The sequence below is a fragment of the Podarcis pityusensis genome (assembly GCF_964106645.2).
Source record: "Podarcis pityusensis genome assembly, chromosome: 11".
NCBI lineage: Eukaryota > Metazoa > Chordata > Lepidosauria > Squamata > Lacertidae > Podarcis > Podarcis pityusensis.
Window position 1 is genome coordinate 26,501,264 of NC_138036.1, and position 23,561 is coordinate 26,524,824.

The window sequence follows — 23,561 nt, forward strand, 5'->3', positions numbered from 1 at the left end:
GAGGAGAAAAAACCAAAGTTACTGAATGATCTTTCAGGACTGTCCTTGTTGGGTGCTTTGCGGGCAGTGATAATAGTGGTAAATTGATCTGAATCTCAAGCAAAATCTTAAAAACCAAGTGTATAGTATATGAAGCAGGTATTATCATTGTCCACCAAACTGTTGCATTCCCACCTTGGACTGAATGGATGGTTGTCTCAGCTGCTGGTTGGTTCATGAACTTTAAATTATAAACAATCACACAAGGTCTGGAGTGTCCAGTTAACTGGAAACTGCTATGAATGGAACCCATATTTTAGGACTTATGTGGGTAAAGATTTTTTCCCCTTTCTGTCCTCAGACACTTCACAGTGAGAGTCTACCAGAACTCTGGAGTAAAGTTCTGGGGGTATGAGTTAGGACTCAACCGTTCAGCCTTTCTGTAGTCCAGCTCTTAATGCTAGGAGAACAGATCCCCACAAGATGCACTAAACTGTTATGGTGCTGCAATTACCAGTACCAAGAGATGAGCACACATTTTTAAAATTACCCAACAGAACTCATCTGCATTTTTCTGCCTTTATTTTAGTTGAATTTTATATGCATATAGTTTGGCAGGGTAAGAAATACTTTGCTGAATCAATAGATTTATAGTGTTTGCTGGATTAAGAGATGGATGCACATTTTTATATTTGATAGTAAATAAAAATGGATGAGCAGTTTTTTAAAAGCAGATGCATTCAAACGATGTTTTATATATTTAACCAAGCTGCATATACAATTCTGCTTTGCTGTAAATTGTGACCTACTTTTGGATCATTGTGTAAATTCAGGGACTTTTGAACAAAATTAATGGATCAGTTTTCTAATTGATCTGTGCTAATCATTGCCAACTCACAAAGCAAACTACAATTTCTCCTGATGCAAAATAGCAGCTGTTGTCACTGAAGCAGAGTGGTGGTTTCTAGACAAATCTCCTTTGAAATGTTGGTTCAGTTTTGTGTGAAAACAGTTTCCCTTTACCCTCTTGTCATCCATCATATCTGTTACCTGCTACTTTCCCTAGCACCACCTGTGTGCTCTACTGCTTCGCTTTTCTACATTGCTGTCTAATGAAAGTGCATTTTTGAAATGATAAGAGGCTAAAAATTGTCATGGGTTGGTAGTAGTTCTGGCCCGGGTGAGCTCTCCCTTGTGCAGTCATCAGATCAACACACATGCTGTTCTTGTAATCCCCCCCTATATGCCAAGACTTCTTGCTTCTGCTGGCACAAAGTTCCAATTGCAAGCAGTCAATAAAAAGGAGATCAATTACTTCCATCCTCCCGTCTTTTACTCTTCCTTGGAAACTTGCCTGAATGCTGCTGCAGGTTAGGACGTTGGCAGTGGGAGAATGGGAACAAAGTACTGGCACATTGTGGTAATGAAGGTCAGATGAGTGTTGTAAGTAGTTTTGAAGTGCAGAAAAGAACTTTGGCAGGTGGTTTCTTAATATGATTTGGTAAGACTGTATATTAGTCTGTTGCTTGGTAGGCTTCATCAGGAGCATGTTTGTTTTTTGCAGATATCCTTATTTTTTTGCAGTTAGCTCTTAGTATATGTATGTGGGACGTAAGCATGATATAGGTTTGGATTCTGGCTGTGCTGAGTACTTTTAACAGCCTTTGGGCCTTTAAGCTTTGCAGGAATATTAGAAGGTAGTTGACAGTGTAAACTGTGATAGTGATAGTGTAAACTATATCAATACTGTGAAAATATGTAGGTATTGAAGTAGATTTATAAGTATAATGACTGTTTAGTTACTAACCTATATATAAACGTTGGATATGACCGTTGACATACTAATTGGAAATGGGGCATGGTTTTCACTGTGATGGACTAGTCTTAGACCATCAATTTGTTTAATGTAAGCTACCAGCAACAAGCAAATACAAGCCCCCCCCCTTTTTTTAAAAAAAATAATATTTATTACTTTTTCAACAATTTGAACACACAAAAAAGAAAAAGAAAAAAGAACAATACAATACAATACAAAAACATTACACAACACATTAAACTAACAAAACAAAACAAAAACAATAAAATGCATCAAACAATTTCATTATCCCATCTTTCATTCACTTATTTCCACGACCTCCTCACACCTCCCTTTTTGTATTCCACTTCTGTTAATTATTTCAGCAATTCCTTTCCATCTTCCTCTGTTTTCTATCCTATAATTATCTTAACTCATTCTAACCTTATTTTTTCCTTTAATGCTCTATTAATCTATCTATACTTAATTCCTTATAACGTTTCTACTAAAGCCATATAACTTCATTCCAACATTTTTCTAACATTCATTAATTTTACAGTATTTCTGTAAATAGTCTTTAAATTTTTTCCAATCTTCTTCCACCGACTCTTCTCCCTGGTCTTGGATTCTGCCAGTCATTTCCGCCAGTTCCATATAGTCCATCAACTTCATCTGCCATTCTTCCCGGGTGGGTAAATCTTGTGTCTTCCAATATTTTGCGATGAGTATCCTTGCTGCTGCTGTTGCATACATAAAGAAAGTTCTATCCTTCTTTGACACCAATTGGCCGACCATGCCCAGGAGAAAAGCCTCTGGTTTCTTCAGAAAGGTATATTTAAATACCTCTTTCATTTCGTTATAAATCATCTCCCAGAATGTCTTAATCCTTGGGCATGTCCACCAAAGGTGAAAGAATGTGCCTTCAGTCTCGTTACATTTCCAACATTTATTGTCGGGCAAATGGTAAATTTTTGCAAGCTTGACTGGTGTCATGTACCACCTATAAATCATTTTCATTAAGTTTTCTCTTAGGGCATTACATGCCGTAAATTTCATACCTGTGGTCCATAACTGTTCCCAGTCAGCCATCATTATGTTATGTCCAACATCTTATGCCCATTTAATCATAGCTGATTTCACCGTTTCATCCTGAGTGTTCCATTTCAACAGCAATCCATTTCAACAGCAACAAGGCCCCTTTAACATGTATGAGGAGTTGGGTTATTGGGTTGTTTTTGTTTTATTATGTATTTTTTGTTTTTATTGTGATTTTATGTTGCAACTGCCCTGAGACCTGCTGGTGTAGGGCGGTATACAAATTTATTATTATTATTATTATTATTATTATTATTATTATTATTATCAGGGGTGGTACTGACAGCTTGGAGTAGGCTTGTGTTCAGCTTTGTACCTTTCCTCCAATTACCTTGTGTCTGCTGCTGAGAGGCAGGAGCTGCAGAAGATAGCAGCAGCAGCCTGGATGAGGAAACTCCACCCACTGAGTGACTTCATCTTTCTGATCATATTGTATTTTAAATACATTGTAAGTTAACTTGATTGTTCAGTAATAGGTGGGGTATTAATATTTGAAATAATAAAATATGGGTGTATTTCTAGTCTACATGTTGAATTAATCTAGATTATCAGATGATGCTTTAGCCTGGATGACAATATTACTAAAAACATTACTAAGAAAACCTGTTACACAACAAGCTCATCAAAAAGGCTCACCTGTTAGGTACTTGACAACCCATCCATCCTATGTGCAGTTCTAGACATGCAACAAAAAACAGGAGACTTTGAAAGCTGCGGTGGCCTGTGTTGGGCTTGATGGGCCACAACTTCTGCTGGCCTATATTAAAGTTTCCTTTTTCAAACTGAAATGCTCAGGGAATCTCTTCCTTACTGTGACCCTTCATTTATTCAGCTTCCCTCTATTTGTTAGCTTTTGGGTTATACCTGACAAATCATTAATATGTATTTGTCTGTTGAATACTATTTTATGAATGTGATCTACGTGTTGGTGACTGAGTGTTACAATGTTAAATAGAGCTGTCATTAGGAAATAATTAAATGTAGCGCATAAAACATGTCTTTGTAAGCCTGTTGTTGCCTTGTAAGCTGTATCTTATTATTCTTTTGTATACCTGTGAATGAATTAATGTTTCTTTTAAAGTTTTATCTTTGTTTTGCAGCTGCACTGTTCCGTTTCAAGGGCCTGGAGTTGGTGAGGGCTGAAAGGGAATTATTGGTTATATAACAGCTATTCTCATCTGTCTATCATCTATCTATCATCTATCTATCTATCTATCTATCTATCTATCTATCTATCTATCTATCTGTGGTTCTCGTCTATTTTATTTTGGAGGTGTATGTGGTGTGGCTTTGCTGATTAGCCGGATTTTATGAAATGAAAACCACTGAAAGGACAGTGTTTAAACACGGCAACAAGTTTACCCAGCTCTTTTCCTTCTTCATCTTTCTATGTTTAATCTCCAGTTTAGTAATGTGTCCTGATTCTTGTGCAGGCAATATGGACTCTATCCAGTGCTTCTTATCTTAAGTTCTATGGCTAGTAATTAAAGAAAACACAATCTCAGTTTACTAAGCTTCTAGATTGGGGCTAAATTTGCAGAAGAGTCGTTGAGATACCACAAATGGCCCATTGGCAACAGGGCTTTTAAAACTTGTTGGATTTCCTCCAGAAAGGGTAAATCTGGATTAGATGGGTGGTGGTGGTGGTTATGGACTAGCATTTTGATGTCAGTGACATTGTATGGGCACTACAAAGCAGCTGAGTTCATGAGGAGCACTGCTCCCACAATAAAAACCCATATGGAAGTACCCTGACTGGCATTTGCATCAAAGTAGGTTGATTTACTTCAAACTCTAGACAGGCAGGATACCCTAATGTTCTACTGGCTTGTGTTATAATAAGCATATGAAGGGGGAAATAAACATCCAGAAATATCTGGATGCCCACAGAAGAGCTGGAATTGGCTGTGATTCCATGATACGTGTCCATGTTTGTTTAGTAACATACATCTCCTTTTCATGTGTCATCTTTTGCTGTGGCAAATATAGTGGAACATTACCAACTTTGCATTGGTAATGCAATGCAGTCGCATTGTCTGTCAGGCCTCATTGTCTGAAGGTGCTTATTATGTCTCCCAAATGATTTCCCCCTAACTATCTGAAAGAACCCCTCATTTTAAATCAGCCTGCCTAAAGAGGAAGCCCCATTGGTGGTCCTTTCACCAATCAATGATCACAATGCAAGGGTCTGGAGGAGGGCTGTCTCTGCAGTGAGCCAACAGCTTTGGAATAGCCTCCCCTCTGAGGTATGCCACACCCCTACTTTTTTCCAGCTTCATTCCAATGACAGGTAAACATGCGCACTTTCCTTTGCCCAGGCTTTATGGAGCGATGAGTTTACAGTGATTCGTCATTTCCAATTCTGCTGCATGTTTTATGTAATATTGTTATTAATTTAATTATGGTGTTCGATTTATTTTGTTTCAGATTTTTAGTGTTAATTTTAATGTCCACTTTGTGGTGCCCTGAAACCCTTAGTTGAATGCCAGACTAGCAACATTTTTTTATCTGAGTTGCCATGTAGAGTGTGAATATTGGGAGGGGGACATACAGAATCATAGAACTGTAGAGTTGGAAGGGACCCTGAGGGTCATCTAATCCAATCCCCTACAATGCAGGGATCTTTAGCCCAACGCTGAGTTCGAACCCACAACCCTAAGATTAAGAATCTCTTGCTTTACTAACTGAACTATCCCAGGTCCAGAGCAATATTGCTCTTGCTTTTGAGAAAAAGAAAAGAAAATTGAAGAAAAAACCTCCCATGAAATATTTTCTTATTTATATTGAATTGCTTTGATTGATATATTTTTAATGTAAGACAGTCTTCCAGCTTGGTGCCCTCCAGGTGTTTTGAACAGCATATCCCATCAGTCTTAGCAAACTCTATTGTTGGTGAAGACTGATCTAGAATTCTGTGATACAACGCTCAAATCTAAGGTACATGTCTAAACCTAGTTATGCTGCAGTCTTCAGGAGATGACTATAGAGGGCCTTTGTTGCTTGGTAATTGCTACTTGCCTTCTTCTGGTGACCTTTGGGTTAGTTTAAAGCAAATATCTTGCTTCTGCTGTCCTTTTGAACTGGTTCATCTCTTCTGGTGAACCTTTTCACCTCTCCCCTCGAGCAACTGTGACACAGACACCCTGCTATATAGATTGAACAACAAGAAGCCTTTGCCCTGCCTTGCTGAAGGACAAAAAGATCATAAGGAGATGGGGTGGAAAATGAAAAAGGCCTGTTGTGAGTGCCAAAGCCTAAGAGGAAGATCAGTATTTAATCAATAATTGTTTTATACACATGTGAGGAATATATTTTGCCTTTTTAAGTGACAGGCATTGATGTAGCACTCCCACTGCTTCATTTGCATTAGATAGAAGGAAAGGTAGAGTTGAGTGTCATCTGGATATTGATGACACTTAATTCCAAACCTCTGGATGACCTCACTCAGTGGTTTCATGTCCTTGAGTGCTTGGAGTTGGCTGACATCTACCAACTGGGACACTTTGTGTAGGAAATAAATGTTGGCCACTATCTAATAATTTATGTCTTTAGGATTAAAGGTGGGTTTGTGCAGGAACGGCCATGCCACAACATATTTCAAGGCAGCTCGGGCTATTTCCACTGTGCAAGAAGAAGTTGTGACCTCCTGTACCTAGGTATATATTCCATCTCTGCTGGATATTAAAAGGAGAGTGTGGTAAGCAGCATACACTTGACCAAGACTTCAGACTTTAATAACTGAAAGTCATCCAAAAAATACTGGACAAGATAGAGCTTTGGGCAGCCCATAGCAGTCATGAAGTCCTATGCCATCGCAGATTAGGTGATCATAACATGGATGATGATGCCCCAGGACAGCCATCCTAGGAATCCTCATCAAATCCAAGTCCATCTCTGTCATTTTAGGAAGGGAAACTGATGAGACCATTGGATAGGCATTATACTTGCAGAATCCCTAATCTGAGTGCCCAACACACGATATAAACATTCAAGAGTGACACTCAAACAGATAGCCTTGAGAACAAGATGAAGTTCCTGTTGACCGCAGTAATTCTCTTTCCCTTACTCTCAGTTCTTTGCTGGGGCTGAACAGAATACAATACCTGGAAGCTGAGAGACGGCTAGGACAGACAATCCAAATCATCCACCAAATTCTTGGTAATTCTGGCCAGATCAGCCCATTCATTTACAATCAAATAATGCATGAAGACTGTTATTTTGGACATTAAAAAGCATTCTGCATTTTAATATCAGTACCATGAGACTGAGGATAGACTGGTAATTCAACTATGGACCATTTGGCTTACACAGAAACCAAAATAATGAATGGACAGAAGATGTATAATATCACTTTCTCTTTCCTGGTTTGTTACAGTTCAACAGCATATCTCCAGCTGTTTGTGTGCTTTTTCTTAATTTTCACTCTATTTTGCTTTTTGGCTGAGATGTTGGTGGCAAGAACTATAGATGCAGCCTCATGAAACCAATGTTTCCTTGATATTCTTCTAGGTTAAGGTGTAAGATGCTTTTAATCCTTTAGATGACAGGAGAGATAAACAGGTTACCACAAAACTCCAAATTGTTTGTTATGGATTGAACATGAATGGTTCAACTCATGCATAAATAGGGGTTGAACACACATGATGTTCTCCAGATTATAGTTCTCTCACTCTTCAGAGAAGAAATGCAGTGGATGTGGTAGAAATCTTGAAAAAGGTAGCAGTTAATTAACTGTAACCACTAGAGGGAGTGAAGGGTCAATCATTGTGATTAGGGTAAAACAGAAAGGATTCTATCTTCATTACAGTGGTACCTTGGGTTAAGTACTTAATTCGTTCCGGAGGTCTGTTCTTAACCTGAAACTGTTCTTAACCCGAAGCACCACTTTAGTTAATGGGGCCTGCTGCCGCCGCTGCACTGCCAGAGCACGATTTCTGTTTCATCCTGAAGCAAAGTTCTTAACTCGAGGTACTATTTCTGGGTTAGCGGAGTCTGTAACCTGAAGTGTATGTAACCTGAAGCGTATGTAACCCGAGGTACCACTGTATATTTTCCTCTCATAACGTTGGTTGGCTATACGTAGTCTTCAGTAGTGAAGCTCTAGTTTGAGCTCTGGTATGTTTTGCTATATATTTCCTGCCACATATTCAAATATGAAATGGTAAACTTCATAAGATTTTTCATATAGAAATTGTGTATCTCTGTATGTGAAAGATTAAGTCCAGGGTTGCCATCCTTCTGGTCAGTTTCACAACCAGCTGTTCCAGGACATAGTCATTTAGAGATTTTACCTCTTTGTCTTGCCTGGGAGACAAATGTCCTCATTCTGTGTGGCGGTGATTGGAGTCACCTATTACTACAGCATTTTCTCTTTTGGCTGTCTCATTGATTTCTTTCTCCATCTCAAGATCACCCTGAGCATTTTGGTCCCTACATCTGAAGTACTTATTTACTCTTGGAGCCTAGTATCACCAACTACAGCGAGTCTTGGGAGGATTCTGTCCCTTTGAAGATTTCCAGCTTGTTGGGCTCAGCCCCGTTTTAACATTCAGAGCCGCCTCATTGCATCATTTCCTTTCCTTCCTATAGAGTTTGTAAAGGTGTAATTGTATATGTGTTGTATAGTTTTCTGACAAATTTTAAGCTGCCGTTAAAAGGTTAAGCTTTTGGGGAGAAGGAGGAATGAGGAGTGTGAGGCCCTTTCTTTCCAGGTTACCTGCACAGTTGCCTACTCTTTCTACACTTGTTTGAGGTGGTTGTATTGTAATCTCAGTAAGGTTTATCAGGAAGTGGTGGAAGACAATCTGACACAGTACATGGCTTTGCTAGCCCTCACAACAGCACTGTGGTTACTAAATATGTCAAACATGCTTAGTCAGATCTTAAAATTGTCTTCGATATCTGGGGTGGTGGTATGCATGTATGTATTTTATTACATTTGTATCCTACCCTTCACCCAAAGATCACAGGGCGGTTCACAATATAAAAATACAAAATGAGAAAATAAAATGCGTAATAAAGATCAGTTCATATGGGGAGATGGTCCTTGAGGTATTGTGGTCCAATAAAAATTCTCCAGGAAGCTCATATTACTTTGAATTTGTAGAAATGTATTTACCAAACAGCCTTAGGCAAGCCACTCTCTCTCAGCTTCAGCTCCCTCATCTGCAAAATGTCGGGAAAAGAATACACTTTGAATAGTTAAAAGCGTTGTACAAATGCTTAGCCAATTTTAGCCGCTGCTTACTAAAGCAATGGCTCTGTAAGGATGGAGCAACCCCCCCCTCCCAGAAGTCAGCTTTACATTGTTTTGAACCTAGGCATGTTGTTGTTTATCTGCCTTTCACCCTAAGGGCCCAGGGCAGCAAATAAAACAACAATATTGAAAACAGTTTAAAATAACTTACAATTACAGAAGTAAGGTTGAAATATATAAAAATAAAATAAAATAATGTCCAGTAGCACCTTAGAGACCAGGAACAAACTTAGCTGGTCTCTAAGATGCTACTGTATAATTTTTTAAATTTTTTTAATATAGTTCTACTGCGGCAGACCAACACAGCTACCTGCCTGAATCTAGAAATAAGGTGGGTTCTTAAAATATACTTCTGAAAGGCCAGGGTTAAGTGGTGCAACTTCAGCATTTCCCAAAACCCATATAAAGAAGATGCTAGAAGCATCTCTGTGGGGCCAGAGTTCCACAACTTAGGGGCTAACAGGGAGCACACCCTCTCCTGTCCCCAAACTTCCGCAGGCAGTGAACAACCAAGAGGACCCCCTCTGCTGATCTTAGCATCTGAAAGAGTCTGTGGGAGAAGAGGCAGCCTTTCAGGTATTTTGGGCCCAGGTCATTTAGGGCTTTAAATACTAACACGAGAATCCTGAATTGCACCCAGAAATGAACATTGGAGCTGTTTTAGAGCAGGGGTTGTTTGAGATCTAAACAGAACCCCATCCAGCAATCTGATTGCTGCATTTTGGATCCTTTGAAGTTTCTGAGTTGCCTTCAAGGGCAGCCACATGTAGAGCATAATCTACCAGAGCATGAAGGACAAGTCATCTTTGTCCAAAAGGGGCTGGTGAAGCAGCCAAAGCTGAAATAAAAAGGAAATTGTTTACATGCAGTTTCACAAGGGAGATAGGATTTGCTTTGCATCTCTTACTGCATCATGTGTGGTAGCCATGAGAAAATGCCTTTACATTTCCAATAGCAATGAAGATAAGTGCTGACTCTCAGTTAAGTGAAGTTAGGATTGTAGCATTTGTCATGCTTAGAAATAATTTCTGTTCTAAGCATGGCTAAGACTGTATCCAATTTACTGCTTTTGAAAATAGCCAGGCGTACTTCTTTGTACAGGAGGAAACTAGGGCAGCATTAGAACTAGGGTAACACAAGAATGGAAAACTTGAGAAAGGTGATAGAGCATGAACTGAAGTTAAAGGAACAAAGTGAGAATGAGAGATGATTCTGGCATATGAATCCAAATGCGGCTAAGGGTATAAAACTGCAAAGCTGCAAGAATTAGTATTGGGACTAATGAGTAGGTGCTCAAGATGCCTCCAAGTGGAAGAAAGTATGAGGTGTAGCTGTAGTTATTAAATAGTTTCTCCTGCCACACCCTGTATTCTGGCTTTTCTTTTTTCTTTTGTTTTTGTTTTCAGTGCTGGAATGAATGGGCAATGAGTTTTAGTTTTGAGATGGGTGGCAGGATACTTCTCCTCCCACTCTTGGTCTGTTCACCTCACCCATGGTACAGGTATTGCAGCTTTGCCAATTATTAATAAGTTCCCAGCCGAGCAAGTAGAGTTACATCTGTTATTTAACAATTACAGATTTAACATGGAACTCCCTGGTGTCACTTTTCTTTAAGACAAACATACAAATTTACTGGTTTTAGGTATGAATAGAATTCCTATTTTGCCTATTATATGTTCCGTATAATAACACTTCTGGGGTGAATGACTTATTTTTTTCTGCTTTGAACATGAGTGGTGATCACACGATGAATAAGGCATCCATTTTACGTGGAAAAGGTGCTTCGAGTACCCTCTGGTTGTGGGGAAATAAAGCTTTTTGCAAGCCTCTTACTGAAATCCTCTCCTTTTTATATCAGTGACTGCTAGAATTCTGGAAGAAATGTGTATTTGCAGTGGAAAGATTAAAGTAGGAAGATTTTTTCTTTCTTCTGCAGTAAAGGAGACCCTGATTTTGTTCACAGCCTCTCAATAATCGGGAAGATAGTATCAAAAGTGATAGGTTTAAGTCTTGGAAAAGTCTCTGAAAGATGATCTCATTTCTGAAGCAGCATGGGGGTGGAAACAACAGTGTGAACTTTGAGATTTATTCTTCATTAATACTAAAGGAATTATAACTGGCTATGTTGTTTATTTAATGAGACTCTTAAAACAAAATTCCACGTTGAAATTATGACCACCAAGAAAGCTACAGAAAAAAACAAAGATTATAACCTTCCCCCCTTTGAATGAACCTGAATGGTATCTTCCAAACAGATGACAAAGTACCTTTGGCTGAATCACACGTACAAGGACAGGGTTTTCAGCAGAATGGGAGGGCTAAAACTATTGTAATTTTTATTTAAAGCTTGGCAGCATACGCATCAGATCATTTACACAGAAAAGGAAAAGTTTTTTATTTATTTTTAATTGAGAACAGAAAGTTGTTCGCTACTAAGGAAGCCTATAGTATCCAGCTGCTTTGCTGTGCTTTAAAGTTGCCTTGAGTGGAGCTAATGTTTACATTTTCAGTGGGGAGGAGGATAATCAAATCGGGATTATTTTCCTTTTTTATTTTTGTATATATATCCCTCCTTTTTTAAAGGGGAAAAACACAACTTGTGTGTTTAAGGAAGGAATATGGATATGTCTGATCCACATTTTTGGACTGTGTTCTCAAGTTTTACAATGCCTCATTTGAGAAGTGGAAACAGACTCCGCCGAACACAAAGGTAAAAACTGAGTTCAGGAAGCTTCTGCTTCTAGTTGTTTGTTGCCGTTCTTATAAAGTTTTCAAAATGTAAATAAATTTTGGCCACATACAGTTGCCGAATAGCTTGTAATGCAGGTAAATACTGCTTCAGCACTTCCGCCTTCTTTGTTTTGAGGTTTCATGCTACTTTTAACACTCAGTAGGCTATAATTAGTTTGTAGACTTATGGCTACCTTAACTATAGGTAGAGGAAAGAAAGTTTCAGTATTTGGATTTGTGCTTCAATGAAATCTAATCACTGAAACTTTTATTGTTTCAAAGTTAGTAGATAACTCTTTTGTAGAGAAAGTTCAGTTTCAAATTAATGTTCCATATCTAATTCACTTTTTTCCAGAAAGGGGTTCTTTAACTGGGGGGGGGGGGGGGGGGAACGACTGCCACTTGTTAATACTGTGATTTTTCTGTTTATCAGAAAATGTTTTTCTGGAAGACAATTAAAATAACTAGAGAAATATGGCATATAAATAAAGTTTGTATTATTATTTTTGAAATGATTGCATTAATCTGGTGCTTTTGCTTAACCTGTGATAATGGGCTCCTTTTTTGTTGAGTGACAGCTTTATTAGTATTTAATCAGTTTTTTTCTGAATTTTGGCAGGATGTTTTCATTGGTCTATGTTTTGATACTACTTGTGTGTCAAGTATTAAGATACATTTCTGTAACTACAGCTTTTCTCACTTCAGTCAGAAGCAATAACAGAATAATGACAAGATCTAATCTGAAGTACATAACTAGTGAATTTGATAGAAACTAGAAACTAGAGCTATGTTAGAAGAAACAAAAAACTGATTAGAAATGAGCTAACAAGTGTTTTTTACACTATGCCTCACATGTAGTTATTTATGTATTTTTAGACTGCCTTTAGCTAGAATCCCAGGGTGGGTTTGAAAGCAATCAAATAAAAGATACACATCATACAATCATATTAAAATATATAAACATTATATAAAACAAATTACAATAATAAAAAATTAATATAGCAGTAGCAACTCATCCACTTTTGGAATTCAGTTAATGCACAATTTCCAAAGTTTGAAGGGAAACCATAAATCTTCAGCTGGGACCAGAAGACCACCAGTGAAGGAGACAGGTGCACATCCATAGAGAGGTAATTCCACATCCAGGGCACCACAACAGAGAAGACCCATTTTAGTACTTAGGCTAGTGTAACTCATGGTTTACTGATGTGTAAATAGTCTATTGACTCTTGGAAACTTTGGATACAGTCTGCATCTGTTTATGGATACATCATCATCATCATCATTATTAATAATAATAAGGTCCCATAGTGGGTTACAACAATTTAAAATTCAAAACAGTTTAAAACAAGAGAGTCACAGGACTAGGGTAGTTCCTAAAAATGTATATCTCAGGTGTCAAAAGGCCCTGGTAAAGAGGTATGCCTTCAACATAGGATAGAAGCTCTGTAAAGAAGGTGCCAGACCCCTCCTTCACAGTAGGGAATTCCACAATGTAAGGGCTGCCACAGAGAATACGCTCTCCTAACACACCCCCAAAAACCTCTGAAAAAACCCTGTTGATTTTAATACCTGAGTGGTTCTGATAAATAAATAAATATTATTATTTATTAAATTTGTATACCACTCTATACCCACAGGTCTCAGGGCAGTTACAACATAAAATCACAATATAAAAACATAAAATACATAATAAAAAACAACAACCGGTACCCACCCCCTTCCCAACACATTTTAAAAGGGCATTGGATATCAGTCAGCCAAAGGCCTGGTTAAAGAGGGACATTTTTGCTTGGCACCTAAAGGTGTCATAATGAAGATGGTCTTTCATATATTTGAGGACTAAGTCATTTGGGACTTAAACATGAATGCATGAATGTGATCACCTTGAATTAGGCCTAGAAACCAACTGGCAACCAGTACAGCTGTTATAAAGCAGAGATAACATGAGCAATAAATGGAACCCTAGGCAGGAATCTGGCTGTTGTATTTTGAACCAGCGGAAGCCAATTAAATGCTACCTCGTTTAAACTGAGCCATAGTTAGCACGGATGTGGACACATTGCTAAACTCTTGTTATGAGCATAACTAAAGCTGTGGTGAACTCAGACCAGGGTCTACCTAGTCCAGCTTTCTGTTATCAGAATGGCTGATCTGTGGGAAACCCAGAAGCAGTCATGATCGTAATAACACTCTTCCAATAGTTTGCCAGCAATTGGTATTCAGAGGCACATACTTCTGATAGAGGCAATGTATATAGCTATCATGACTAGCAGCCATTAACAGCCTTTTTCTCCATGAAACTTTCTAATCTTTTTTTAATATTTTCCAAATTGGTGGCTATCAGTACATCTTGTGGTAGCCTGTAGCTTAACTATTAGCTATACAAAGTAATACTTCTTTTTATCTGTCCTGAATCTCACACTGTTCAGCTTTGGATTACCCCAGGTTCTAGTGTATGTGAGAAGGTGGAAAACTTAATTCACTTTCTTCATACCATTCATAATTTTCCTGTCCCATACATTTCTTGTATGTGTTTTTTTTCTAAACTAAAATGTTTTGGGGCTGGATAAGGTCTTTTGGCTGCTTGGGGGAGGGGACCCTCTGGAACCACAAAGGCAGTTGTGAGTTGCATAAAGGTAAAGGGACCCCTGACCATTAGGTCCAGTCGTGATCAACTCTGGGGTTGCGGCACTTATCTCGCTTTATTGGCCGAGGGAGCCGGCATACAGCTTCCGGGTCATGTGGCCAGCATGACTAAGCCGCTTCTGGCGAACCAGAGCAGCGCACAGAAACGCTGTTTATCTTCCCGCCGGATCGGTACCTATTTATCTACTTGCACTTTGAGGTGCTTTCGAACTTCTAGGTCCTAGGCTCTGTGGTTTAACCCACAGCGCCACCCGCGTCCCTTTGTGAGTTGCATAGGGATAGAGAAATCCATGGAAATAGCTTCATTGCCCTTTCCTCCAGCAGGAAGCCTTTTCATTTGCACAAGAGCAAGTCTGAATCCAGCCCTGTGTTTTACATAGGCCCCTTAATGTGCATGACTAATAAGCTTGGCTAAATCCAAGGCTTAAACCTATAGAAACATTCATTCTGATTATCATGTCAGATTACAAAATATTTTGCTATTGCACTGGCTGAAAAAAGAATATCATCTTTCCTGATTTACTTGAGGAGTGCCATTTGTGGCCTGACATGGTGAGGGGAGTGGCCAGTGTCTCAGGCTCGTTGTGGGAAAATGGGGGCTGGATGGGACTTCAAGGAGCTAGTTGGGTGTCCTGAGGGCGCTGAGCCATGGAGCAGACCAGACAGAAGACTTTGTTCCACTTGGTCCGCTCCTGGCCTATAGAAGGCATGCCTTGTTTGCTTGCCTAACCAGTTGCACTGGGCTTTTTTTCAGCCTCCCACCCCCTGTTTAATTTACCTCTTCTTTGCAGGAATGGGTTTGCTGACCAATGACTTTGCTATGGACTGCTGGTTTCAGGGCTGGGGAGAAATTTTGCTCACAAGAAAATTTGCTTTGGCTTGTGGCTTTAGCCTACCTCATAGCAATCGTCACAACCTTTGATGGCAGGAGAGACATTTGGCTGGATCCTTAGTTGGGAGAGATAGGGAAGGGATTGTGGAGGTGGTGCTTTTTGTCCTGAAGCCCGGCTCAGGGGCTGATGGGCCATAGTATCCCCTGCCAGTGGCCAAATCAGGTCTACTAGAAGTAGGTCACATCGTGAACCAATCTCCACCTGTTGGCTGACAGCATATAATAATAATAATAATAATAATAATAATAATAATAATATCTTTATTGTCATTGCCCCATATCAGCCAGCAACTGGACTGGTTGAGCAATGGATCCATGCCTAATGCTTATGTTAAACTTATACTTCTGTAATCAGTAAAGTTGTGGCATAATTTTAATCCACACGGCTCTGTGTCATTATTTGCTGCCTGCTCATCCACCCACAACTTCACTGCACGGGAGCCCACAATTGATTAGTGTGCTTAGAGACCAAAAGGGTGTGCCTTTCCCAAGTAGGGCTGCTTCATTATGGCACATAGCAGGTTGGCTTGGAAACACAAAGTTGGAAGTGTTAAATGGCAACCGGGTATGCTATGAATCCAGTGTTTTAATGTCACATGCCACATATAAGCAACAGATTATTTTCTTTTGTGTTCCAGTCTAACTTTAGTATTTAATTTTTGTATTGGTTCTGTATAATCCACCATTGGCTCAGCCAGTGAAAATAATAATTGGGCATATGCACACCTATTTTCTACTTTGCTAAGGATAGTTATTTCCCCTTGCACTGTTTTTCTACGTCCTGATCCTCCACTGCCCAGTGGGCTGTTTCCCTTTGAAGATTCAGAACCCCAGACCTCAGAAAGCTTGATAGGACCTAAGCTCCCCCCCCCCAATGGTATAGTTACCTCTTCCAGGCCCTTGAGGCACCACATTGGTGACATACTATGGAGTCATGGATGCTTGGCATGAGTGATGCTTCTTCCAGATACAGGACTGGAGCTTGAGACTATAAAAAGAACACCAAATGCAGTGTTTGTGGGAAGACCACACGTGACTGTATGACAGATGAATCAGTAAACTGGGGTGCTTTTCTTTCCCTTCTATCTCTAAAGTGTGCCGTTCAAACTGTTGATATGAAATGGCCTCCTTCAGTGGATGGGATATGTTAGCCCTGCCACTTCATAAATATGAATGTGTTTTTTAGTTTTTATTCTGTTTTAGTTTTATGCTTGTTTAAATGCATGTGCTGTTTTTTGTAAGTTGCTTTGAATTACTTTTCATTTAAAATGTCACTAATAAACAAACAAGCAATGAAAAGCTTTCTGTTTGCTTGTTAGTTTTGTCCTTGGTATGGTAGTGCATTGATCCATTTTGCATATATTGCTAAGCCAAACTATGATTTTATGCAAATGTGTGACTTCCTGATGTAAAGATCTTGGCTGCAGTGGTTCTCCCCAAGGCTGGCTGCGGCTGTGCTATTGGGGGCTAAGCCATGGTTTGGCTTAGCAATACATTTGAACCTTGGCTTGTGGTTTGTCTTGCTGAAGATAAAGCACAAGCTGTAATCAAACTTTATTTTGGCCAGAGCTTTTTTCCAGCCAGAACTCACTGGAACTCAGTTTCGGCACCTCTCAGGTGGGTGCCACTGCCATTATATGAGAACAAGGGAGGTGTTCTGGCACCTCTAAGTAGCACAGCTTACGGCTCAGAAAGACAAAAATGTAAACCTTGGTTGAGCTGTAACATATAGTCAATCCATGGCTCAGCCCCAGGTAGCATGGCAGCTGCAGGAACAGAGACTGAAGGCAATCGCATCTGCTCAGTTATGCTAAGCCATGGTTTGACTTAATGTTAAGTGTGAATGGGGACATTATTTCTCAAGTGGTGAATTTGGTGGGGGGTTTTGAGGGGGGAATTGCACAGATTTGTATAACTTTTAAGAACTTTAAATAATTTACTTTTTGTTTATTTTGTGACATCGCCATATAATTGTGTTGGGTTGTTGCGTTTGGCAGTTCATCTGAAAAGCAGAACATCGTTTTTTTCCTGTGATTATATGAGAGCTGAGTTTATTAACAACATTGGTATATCACTGAGGACAAATTTGGTTGTTAAATATATATTAAGTAACCCATGTTTATTTGCCAAAGAGTTCCTTTTGGGATTGTAGGTTTTATATGAGATTTTAGAGTGATTGTTAAAGACTCTGTTTCTATCTTTATTGTTAATTTCGTTCCTCATGAATCTTTAAGGTGTTGGCTTTATTTGTAGCTTTTTTGTTTTTGTATATTGCATATCCTAACTTGCTGGCTTAAAAAAAAAAAAAATACAATAGATGCCAGTCTATTCCATGTACAATCAGACCAATGGTTAATCTAGTCTTGACTTGCCTGTGTTCATCAAGTGGATTTGATCTCACATCTAGAATAATTCTTAGGTGTGGCCTCTGCTTTCATACAACAGTTTGCACTTTAAGTCAGTCTATTATTTGTATTAGCAGGACATTTGTTTTAAACAAATTTGGATATATTGAAATGGAAATGGAAATCAAGCTTTGATAAGGAATAAGTTTATTCCCGTACACCAGTTCCTAATATTATTCATTTTCTCAGAAACCACAAGCTTCACATTTTCAGATTAAGTAATTACAAGCTGCTCCAGATGCTGGTATTCATTGATACTACTTTTCAGAACCATTGAGTGTAATTAACATTCACATCCTTTATGATTACTTAGACCTGCTGTGGTAGAACACTTTGTTTCAAACCTGAATAAAACGGAAGGGCAAAACAGCTTGTGGTGAAATCTTAATCATCAGGGGAAAAGAGACTTGTGATTCTGTTGAAAATGATCCAGCAGAGAAACAGCAGATGTAGAATAGTAGCAGTTTGAAGATAGGCACTAGTCCCAATAGATAGAAGCAAGTTTCAGAAGTCTGGGACGCTAAGATTACTTCCATATTGATTTGCCCATTGGAGAAGGTTCAAAAAAGCAAACTGTACTGCAGTTTATCCGTACTAGCTGTTATTGGCTGAAGGTGTTATTTCATCAGGTCTGGTGTCAGTAAAAATGCCATAGTTCATTTTCTTCCTTAATTGTCCCTACACAATTTTTTTTCAATGCATATTATTCCTAAAATTTTATAATCCATATTCATTTCAACACAGTTCTGAATTAATTATTCTAGGTTGTATCTAATTGTGTTTACACACAAGTGGGAACAGATGTCTTGTTACTGCAAAAGGACTTGGACTTCCTCACTTCTCCACTGCAGCATTCCCCCCCCCCCAAAAAAAAAACATGTACTGGAAGGCTGGGAAGGGGATTGTAGGGGGAGGAGAGGATAATAAATTGTGTGAATGGAAGGCAAAGTTGGATTTAACCCTCTGTAATTCAAAGAAATGACTCCCCTTTTCACTAGTTCACGTGTCTAAATGCTCAGTTGTTTAAAATGTTGCAATGTACATTGATTACTGTACTACAAAATCACTTTACTGATTAATTTTACCTAAGAGTGCAGTAAAAGGTAAAAGTACCCCTGCCCGTACGGGCCAGTCTTGACAGACTCTAGGGTTGTGCGCTCATCTCACTCTATAGGCCGAGAGCCAGCGCTGTCCGCAGACACTTCCGGGTCACGTGGCCAGCGTGACGAAGCTGCTCTGGCGAACCGGCACCAGAGCAGCACACGGAAACGCCGTTTACCTTCCCGCTAGTAAGCGGTCCCTATTTATCTACTTGCACCCAGGGGTGCTTTCGAACTGCTAGGTTGGCAGGCGCTGGGACCGAACGACGGGAGCGCACCCCGCCGCGGGGATTCGAACCGCCGACCTGACGATCGGCAAGTCCTAGGCGCTGAGGTTTTACCCACAGCGCCACCCACGTGTGGCAGTACAAGTACCTTAAAGCAAGTTCCACTGATACTCCTCAGTGGCCATTCATAGGCTTACACCTAAGTAAACACACATATGCTTGAATTAAATGTGAAATGAAAAGGTATGTGAGAATCTATGGTTGGTTGACATCCGTTTGTCTTGAGAGACAGTGAAAGAATACACCTTTGGGGGTGAAGTCAGACTTTTGGAAAGTTACAGGGCCTGCGCTGGCTGTAAACACCAATACAGGAGAGACATGTTTTGTTGCACTTGGGGCAAATGAAGGTGTCCAGTTGTCCTGATGCAGGTGTACCATGGCATTTCTTCTTTCTGCGTTCTTTCCTGTGGCCATTCCTCCTTTGGTCACTGCTCTGGATACAGAACTTGTTTTCAGGCACTGCAGTTTTCTGCAAGGGATTCCTACATGGCGGGGTTAATGTTGTCAGCCTTCATGTCACATTTGCATACATCTTTGTGACACAGAGTTGGTCTGCTAACGGCCCAGTGCCTGAAGCCAGCTCCCAATAGAGCACGTCCTTGGGGATCACATAACACAACTTAGTTCTTATTAGTACTGGTGGAATGGCTACCTGATCACCAAGAGTCAATCATACTTTTTAGCAAGTAAGCTAAATGGATTTTAAACACTAAGAAGTCTGAATTTTTTAAAAAAAAATATTATGCAAAGTAGTACTAGGCTGTACAGTAATACTAAAGCAGTTGTTTGAATGAGCTTGAGTTTCCATGAGCATGTCAAAAAGTATGTTGAGTATAAAACACAGATCAATTTCTTATTACTTCCCATTCTTAAAATAGTGGTGGCCACCATATTTGGCAAACATGTCACAAGCTGAGGTCGAAATTATGACTCTGCAGTTCTTAGTGTACAATAAACTATGTATACAGCTCATACCTGGGGGTGGCTTGTCTTCTACTGTTACTGAGCTAGAAATAGAAGCAAAGCAGTACTGAAGAAGCAAACAAGGGCATAGACCTGATTCTAATCCATAGCCAGACTGGTGAGCCCTGCAGCCACATCTGGGTGTGGACCAGGGTGAAGTCTGTGCTGGCCTTTATGTGCACCTGGGCTATAAAACCTGGGGCTGCAGCAGCCCTGAAGCTTCTGAAGCCACCACCAACTGACCCACCTACTCTCAGTGAAATACATTGGGGTGGGGTATCAAACAGCTGTTGGTTGATAGGGCTGGGAAGCAACTTTATCTGTGGTTGAAACTGATCCACTATGTGGTGGAAAACCACCTGCTGGCATCTCCTCAGGTTGCCCAAGGAGACAGGCTGGATGAGAGATTGGGTCAGCTAGTGGACTGACTGGAAGAATGGCTCCTTGCCCTATGCCATGCCCAAACCTCACAGTGTTGGTAACCAATAAAGCTGTGGCCTCGTTTTTCGCCCATATGCCGCCTTTGTTTGGTTCTTGCTGACACTTGCCTGCCTCCCCCGTGCTTGGTGTGCAATAGGTCTTAACTCTTCTCTCCAAACAATGACGGCTATATTTAAATGTTTTTGTAGTAAAGTCAGTTTGGTGACTCATAACCTTATGAGCTGGAGTCATGCTTCTTCCTTTTACTTTGTTTCCTAATGCCTTATTCTTCCCAATATCTGTTTTGCAATGAAGAAGCCTGCATTTAAACTGCGTAATAGTGAGTAAAGGGTGTTTCATCTAGTATTAGGTTGTCTCCTAGAGAAATGTTTTCTACCGAGTATTTTTGGCACATTAGAAACTTCGAATCATTTAAAGGAATCTACCTACTTCAGAAACACTCGTTTCGTTTGGAGTAAAGTCATTATAGATAATGATTATTTTTAATGTTGACTAGGAGTACCATATGTTGTCCAATGGAAAGCAAATGAGCATCACAGAGTTCTATTTCTATCTCATCTATCTAAATAGGGTGTTTCAACTTTTTAAAGAAACCTTTGTGACCATGTCTCTGATTCTACAGCTTTTTATTTTTCACCTTAAATAAAACGACATTAGCAACATAATTTCTCGTATATAATTTTGTTGCCATAAGCACATGCTGCTTGAAAGAGAAGGAAAAGTAGTTAAGCAAGTTTTGTGGCTGTCTGGTTTTCACTTAGAAGGCTTATGCCAAAGCACATGACTGATGCTGTGCCACCCAAAGATTATTAATGAATAGGCCATGCCTTCCTTTGCTGAGGGTACAAGAAGGGACATGTAGAAAGCAGGAGAGTTTTTACAAAAGTTTCTTCTGACTTCAGGCATGATTACTCACTGCTTTTTCCTTGCTACTTCCTCATATTAAATGAGCATAGCATGATGTAATTGTCTTGTCATATAATCTGTGAGGTAGTTTCAGAGCTGAACTGAATTTTTCCATTTATACCATCTTCTATTTCCTATTTGTACATTCAGCAGAGGACTTAAGAGTACTAGTCATCTGTACTAAATCAGGTAGCTTCAGTAAACTAGAAAACTGGGAAAGGCCTGTATGGTAGAAGTTTTTTTGTTCTTTTCTCTCTCCAGAGATTTCTGTTGCTATGGTTGGTGGCAAGCAGATATTCAAGCTGTGAAACTTCTTATATTAAGTGACAAATGCCCTTACCATTAAATTTGTGTTAAGCAACTATTAAATAACTAGGACCCCGCCATTATGAATTTGAAGTCTTCTTTAAAGGAAAGTAGTTTAAGGTCTGCTAGAAAAAAGTTGCAACATTACATACTGGCTTGAATTAAAAAACCAAGATGTTATATGAACATTCATGTGGTGTTTTTTTTCTTTTTTAAAAAAGGTTGGTATAATATGAACATCAGAGTCCTTTTAGTAACAGGAAAAGGTTCATTTAGAACCAACTTAACTGCCATTTTCTATCTGTGGGCAATATACAACAAAATAGTTGTATGTGTGCAAGGCTTACTGCTAGCACAATGGGACTTCCCCCTCACCCTTTTCCTCTGTGCCATCCCCATGCTCCAGAGAGTTTTCAACATATCCTGTTTTCACTGTTCTGAAATTTCTGAAATGAAAAGAAAAACAACCCTTTGATCTCTCCCTAATATTGCTCCTTTTCCAAGAAAAAAGTGTCAGGATATCATTCTGCAAGAAAACCCAGACAGTTTTCACACAATTTTGTGTGATTGGATGTTTTGGCTACGTTATGCATTGTCATGGCAAGCTGTGTGGCAGTTCATATACTTCTAAGGTTTAATACATAACAGGCGGAGTAACGAGAGCGGTGAGTGACATGCAATGCTGAAACAAAAAAAGTTCCATTAACTGTGTTATCACAAGACACAGAAGACATCAGTTGATGCCATGAACTGGGTTCTTGTCCTTGTGTTGTGCTTTGAACTACTCCTTGAGCATGGTTTACAGTCATATGTTCCCTCACGGATGTTGTTAAATTAGAGTAAACACTATGTCTAACAGTTGCTAAACAGTGTGTTGGATAAAATTAATAGAGTGTTTAGGTGGAAAATTCTTGATTGTAAAAATGCTGACCAAAATATATATTAAAATAAAATATTTGAATGAATTTGTCATTATGTATGGCAGAAGTTGTGAAAGATACATCATGAAAGCTGCTGTTTACCAAATTGCTCTGAGTTAACAGTCTCTGAACTCTGTTATCCAGTGGCTTGTGTACACAAAGTATGACTCAAAGCTTGAAGTGAGTAGAGTGTCTGGAAAGAATCCCTAGCAAGAACAAGGAACCTTAACTCATCTCTTTTCTTCATGATAAGTGATCATGAAAAGTAAACAAAAGGATTGCTATATTTGATAGTTCACAAGACAGCAGAAAAACACAATGGCCCATGAATGTTTAGAAAACGGTCAGGAGAAGAATGGTAATTGTGTAAACACAGTCTATGCCAAGGAGCCTTCTAAATATGTAGAAGGAGCTCCTTGAACTTATAAGGTGTTGTGCTACTTTTTCAATTAGGGACAGTAATTACTTGCATGCAGGAATTTTCTCAGTATAGATTGGTGTAAAGTGGTACCTTGGATTACATACGCTTCAGGTTACAGACTACACTAACCCAGAAATAGTACCTTGGGTTAAGAACTTTGCTTCAGGATGAGAACAGAAATCGGGCTCTGGCGGTGCACCGGCAGCAGGAGGCCCCATTAGCTAAAGTGGTGCTTCAGGTTAAGAACAGTTTCCGGTTAAGAACGGACCTCCAGAACGAATTAAGTTCTTAACCTGAGGTACCACTGTACAGTATATGGCACAGGACAACTGCACTATGGGACATTTGGTTTTGCATTTGCATTTAACTTTTTTTTAATGTAAGGAAGTTTTTAGAGTCCTATTTCCTCCATCCTC

At 39.4% G+C, this 23,561-nt stretch overlaps 1 protein-coding gene across 12 annotated transcripts in view; it reads left to right on the top strand.

Annotated features, from left to right (window-relative positions):
- Positions 1 to 23,561, top strand: part of MAST4 (microtubule associated serine/threonine kinase family member 4) — a gene marked incomplete at its 5' end in the record, with an annotated part of 192,710 nt that overhangs the window by 91,873 nt on the left and 77,276 nt on the right. For 2 of the 12 annotated variants that reach the window (XM_080972183.1, XM_080972184.1), the window contains one exon: positions 11,417 to 11,835. The exons of 9 other annotated variants lie outside the window; for them this stretch is intronic. In XM_080972183.1, the coding sequence (XP_080828309.1) occupies positions 11,744 to 11,835 (92 nt within the window). Of the gene's footprint in view, positions 1 to 11,416; positions 11,836 to 20,892; positions 20,912 to 23,561 lie in introns of those variants that run through there. One more of the 12 variants, XM_080972177.1, reaches the window with a different exon arrangement.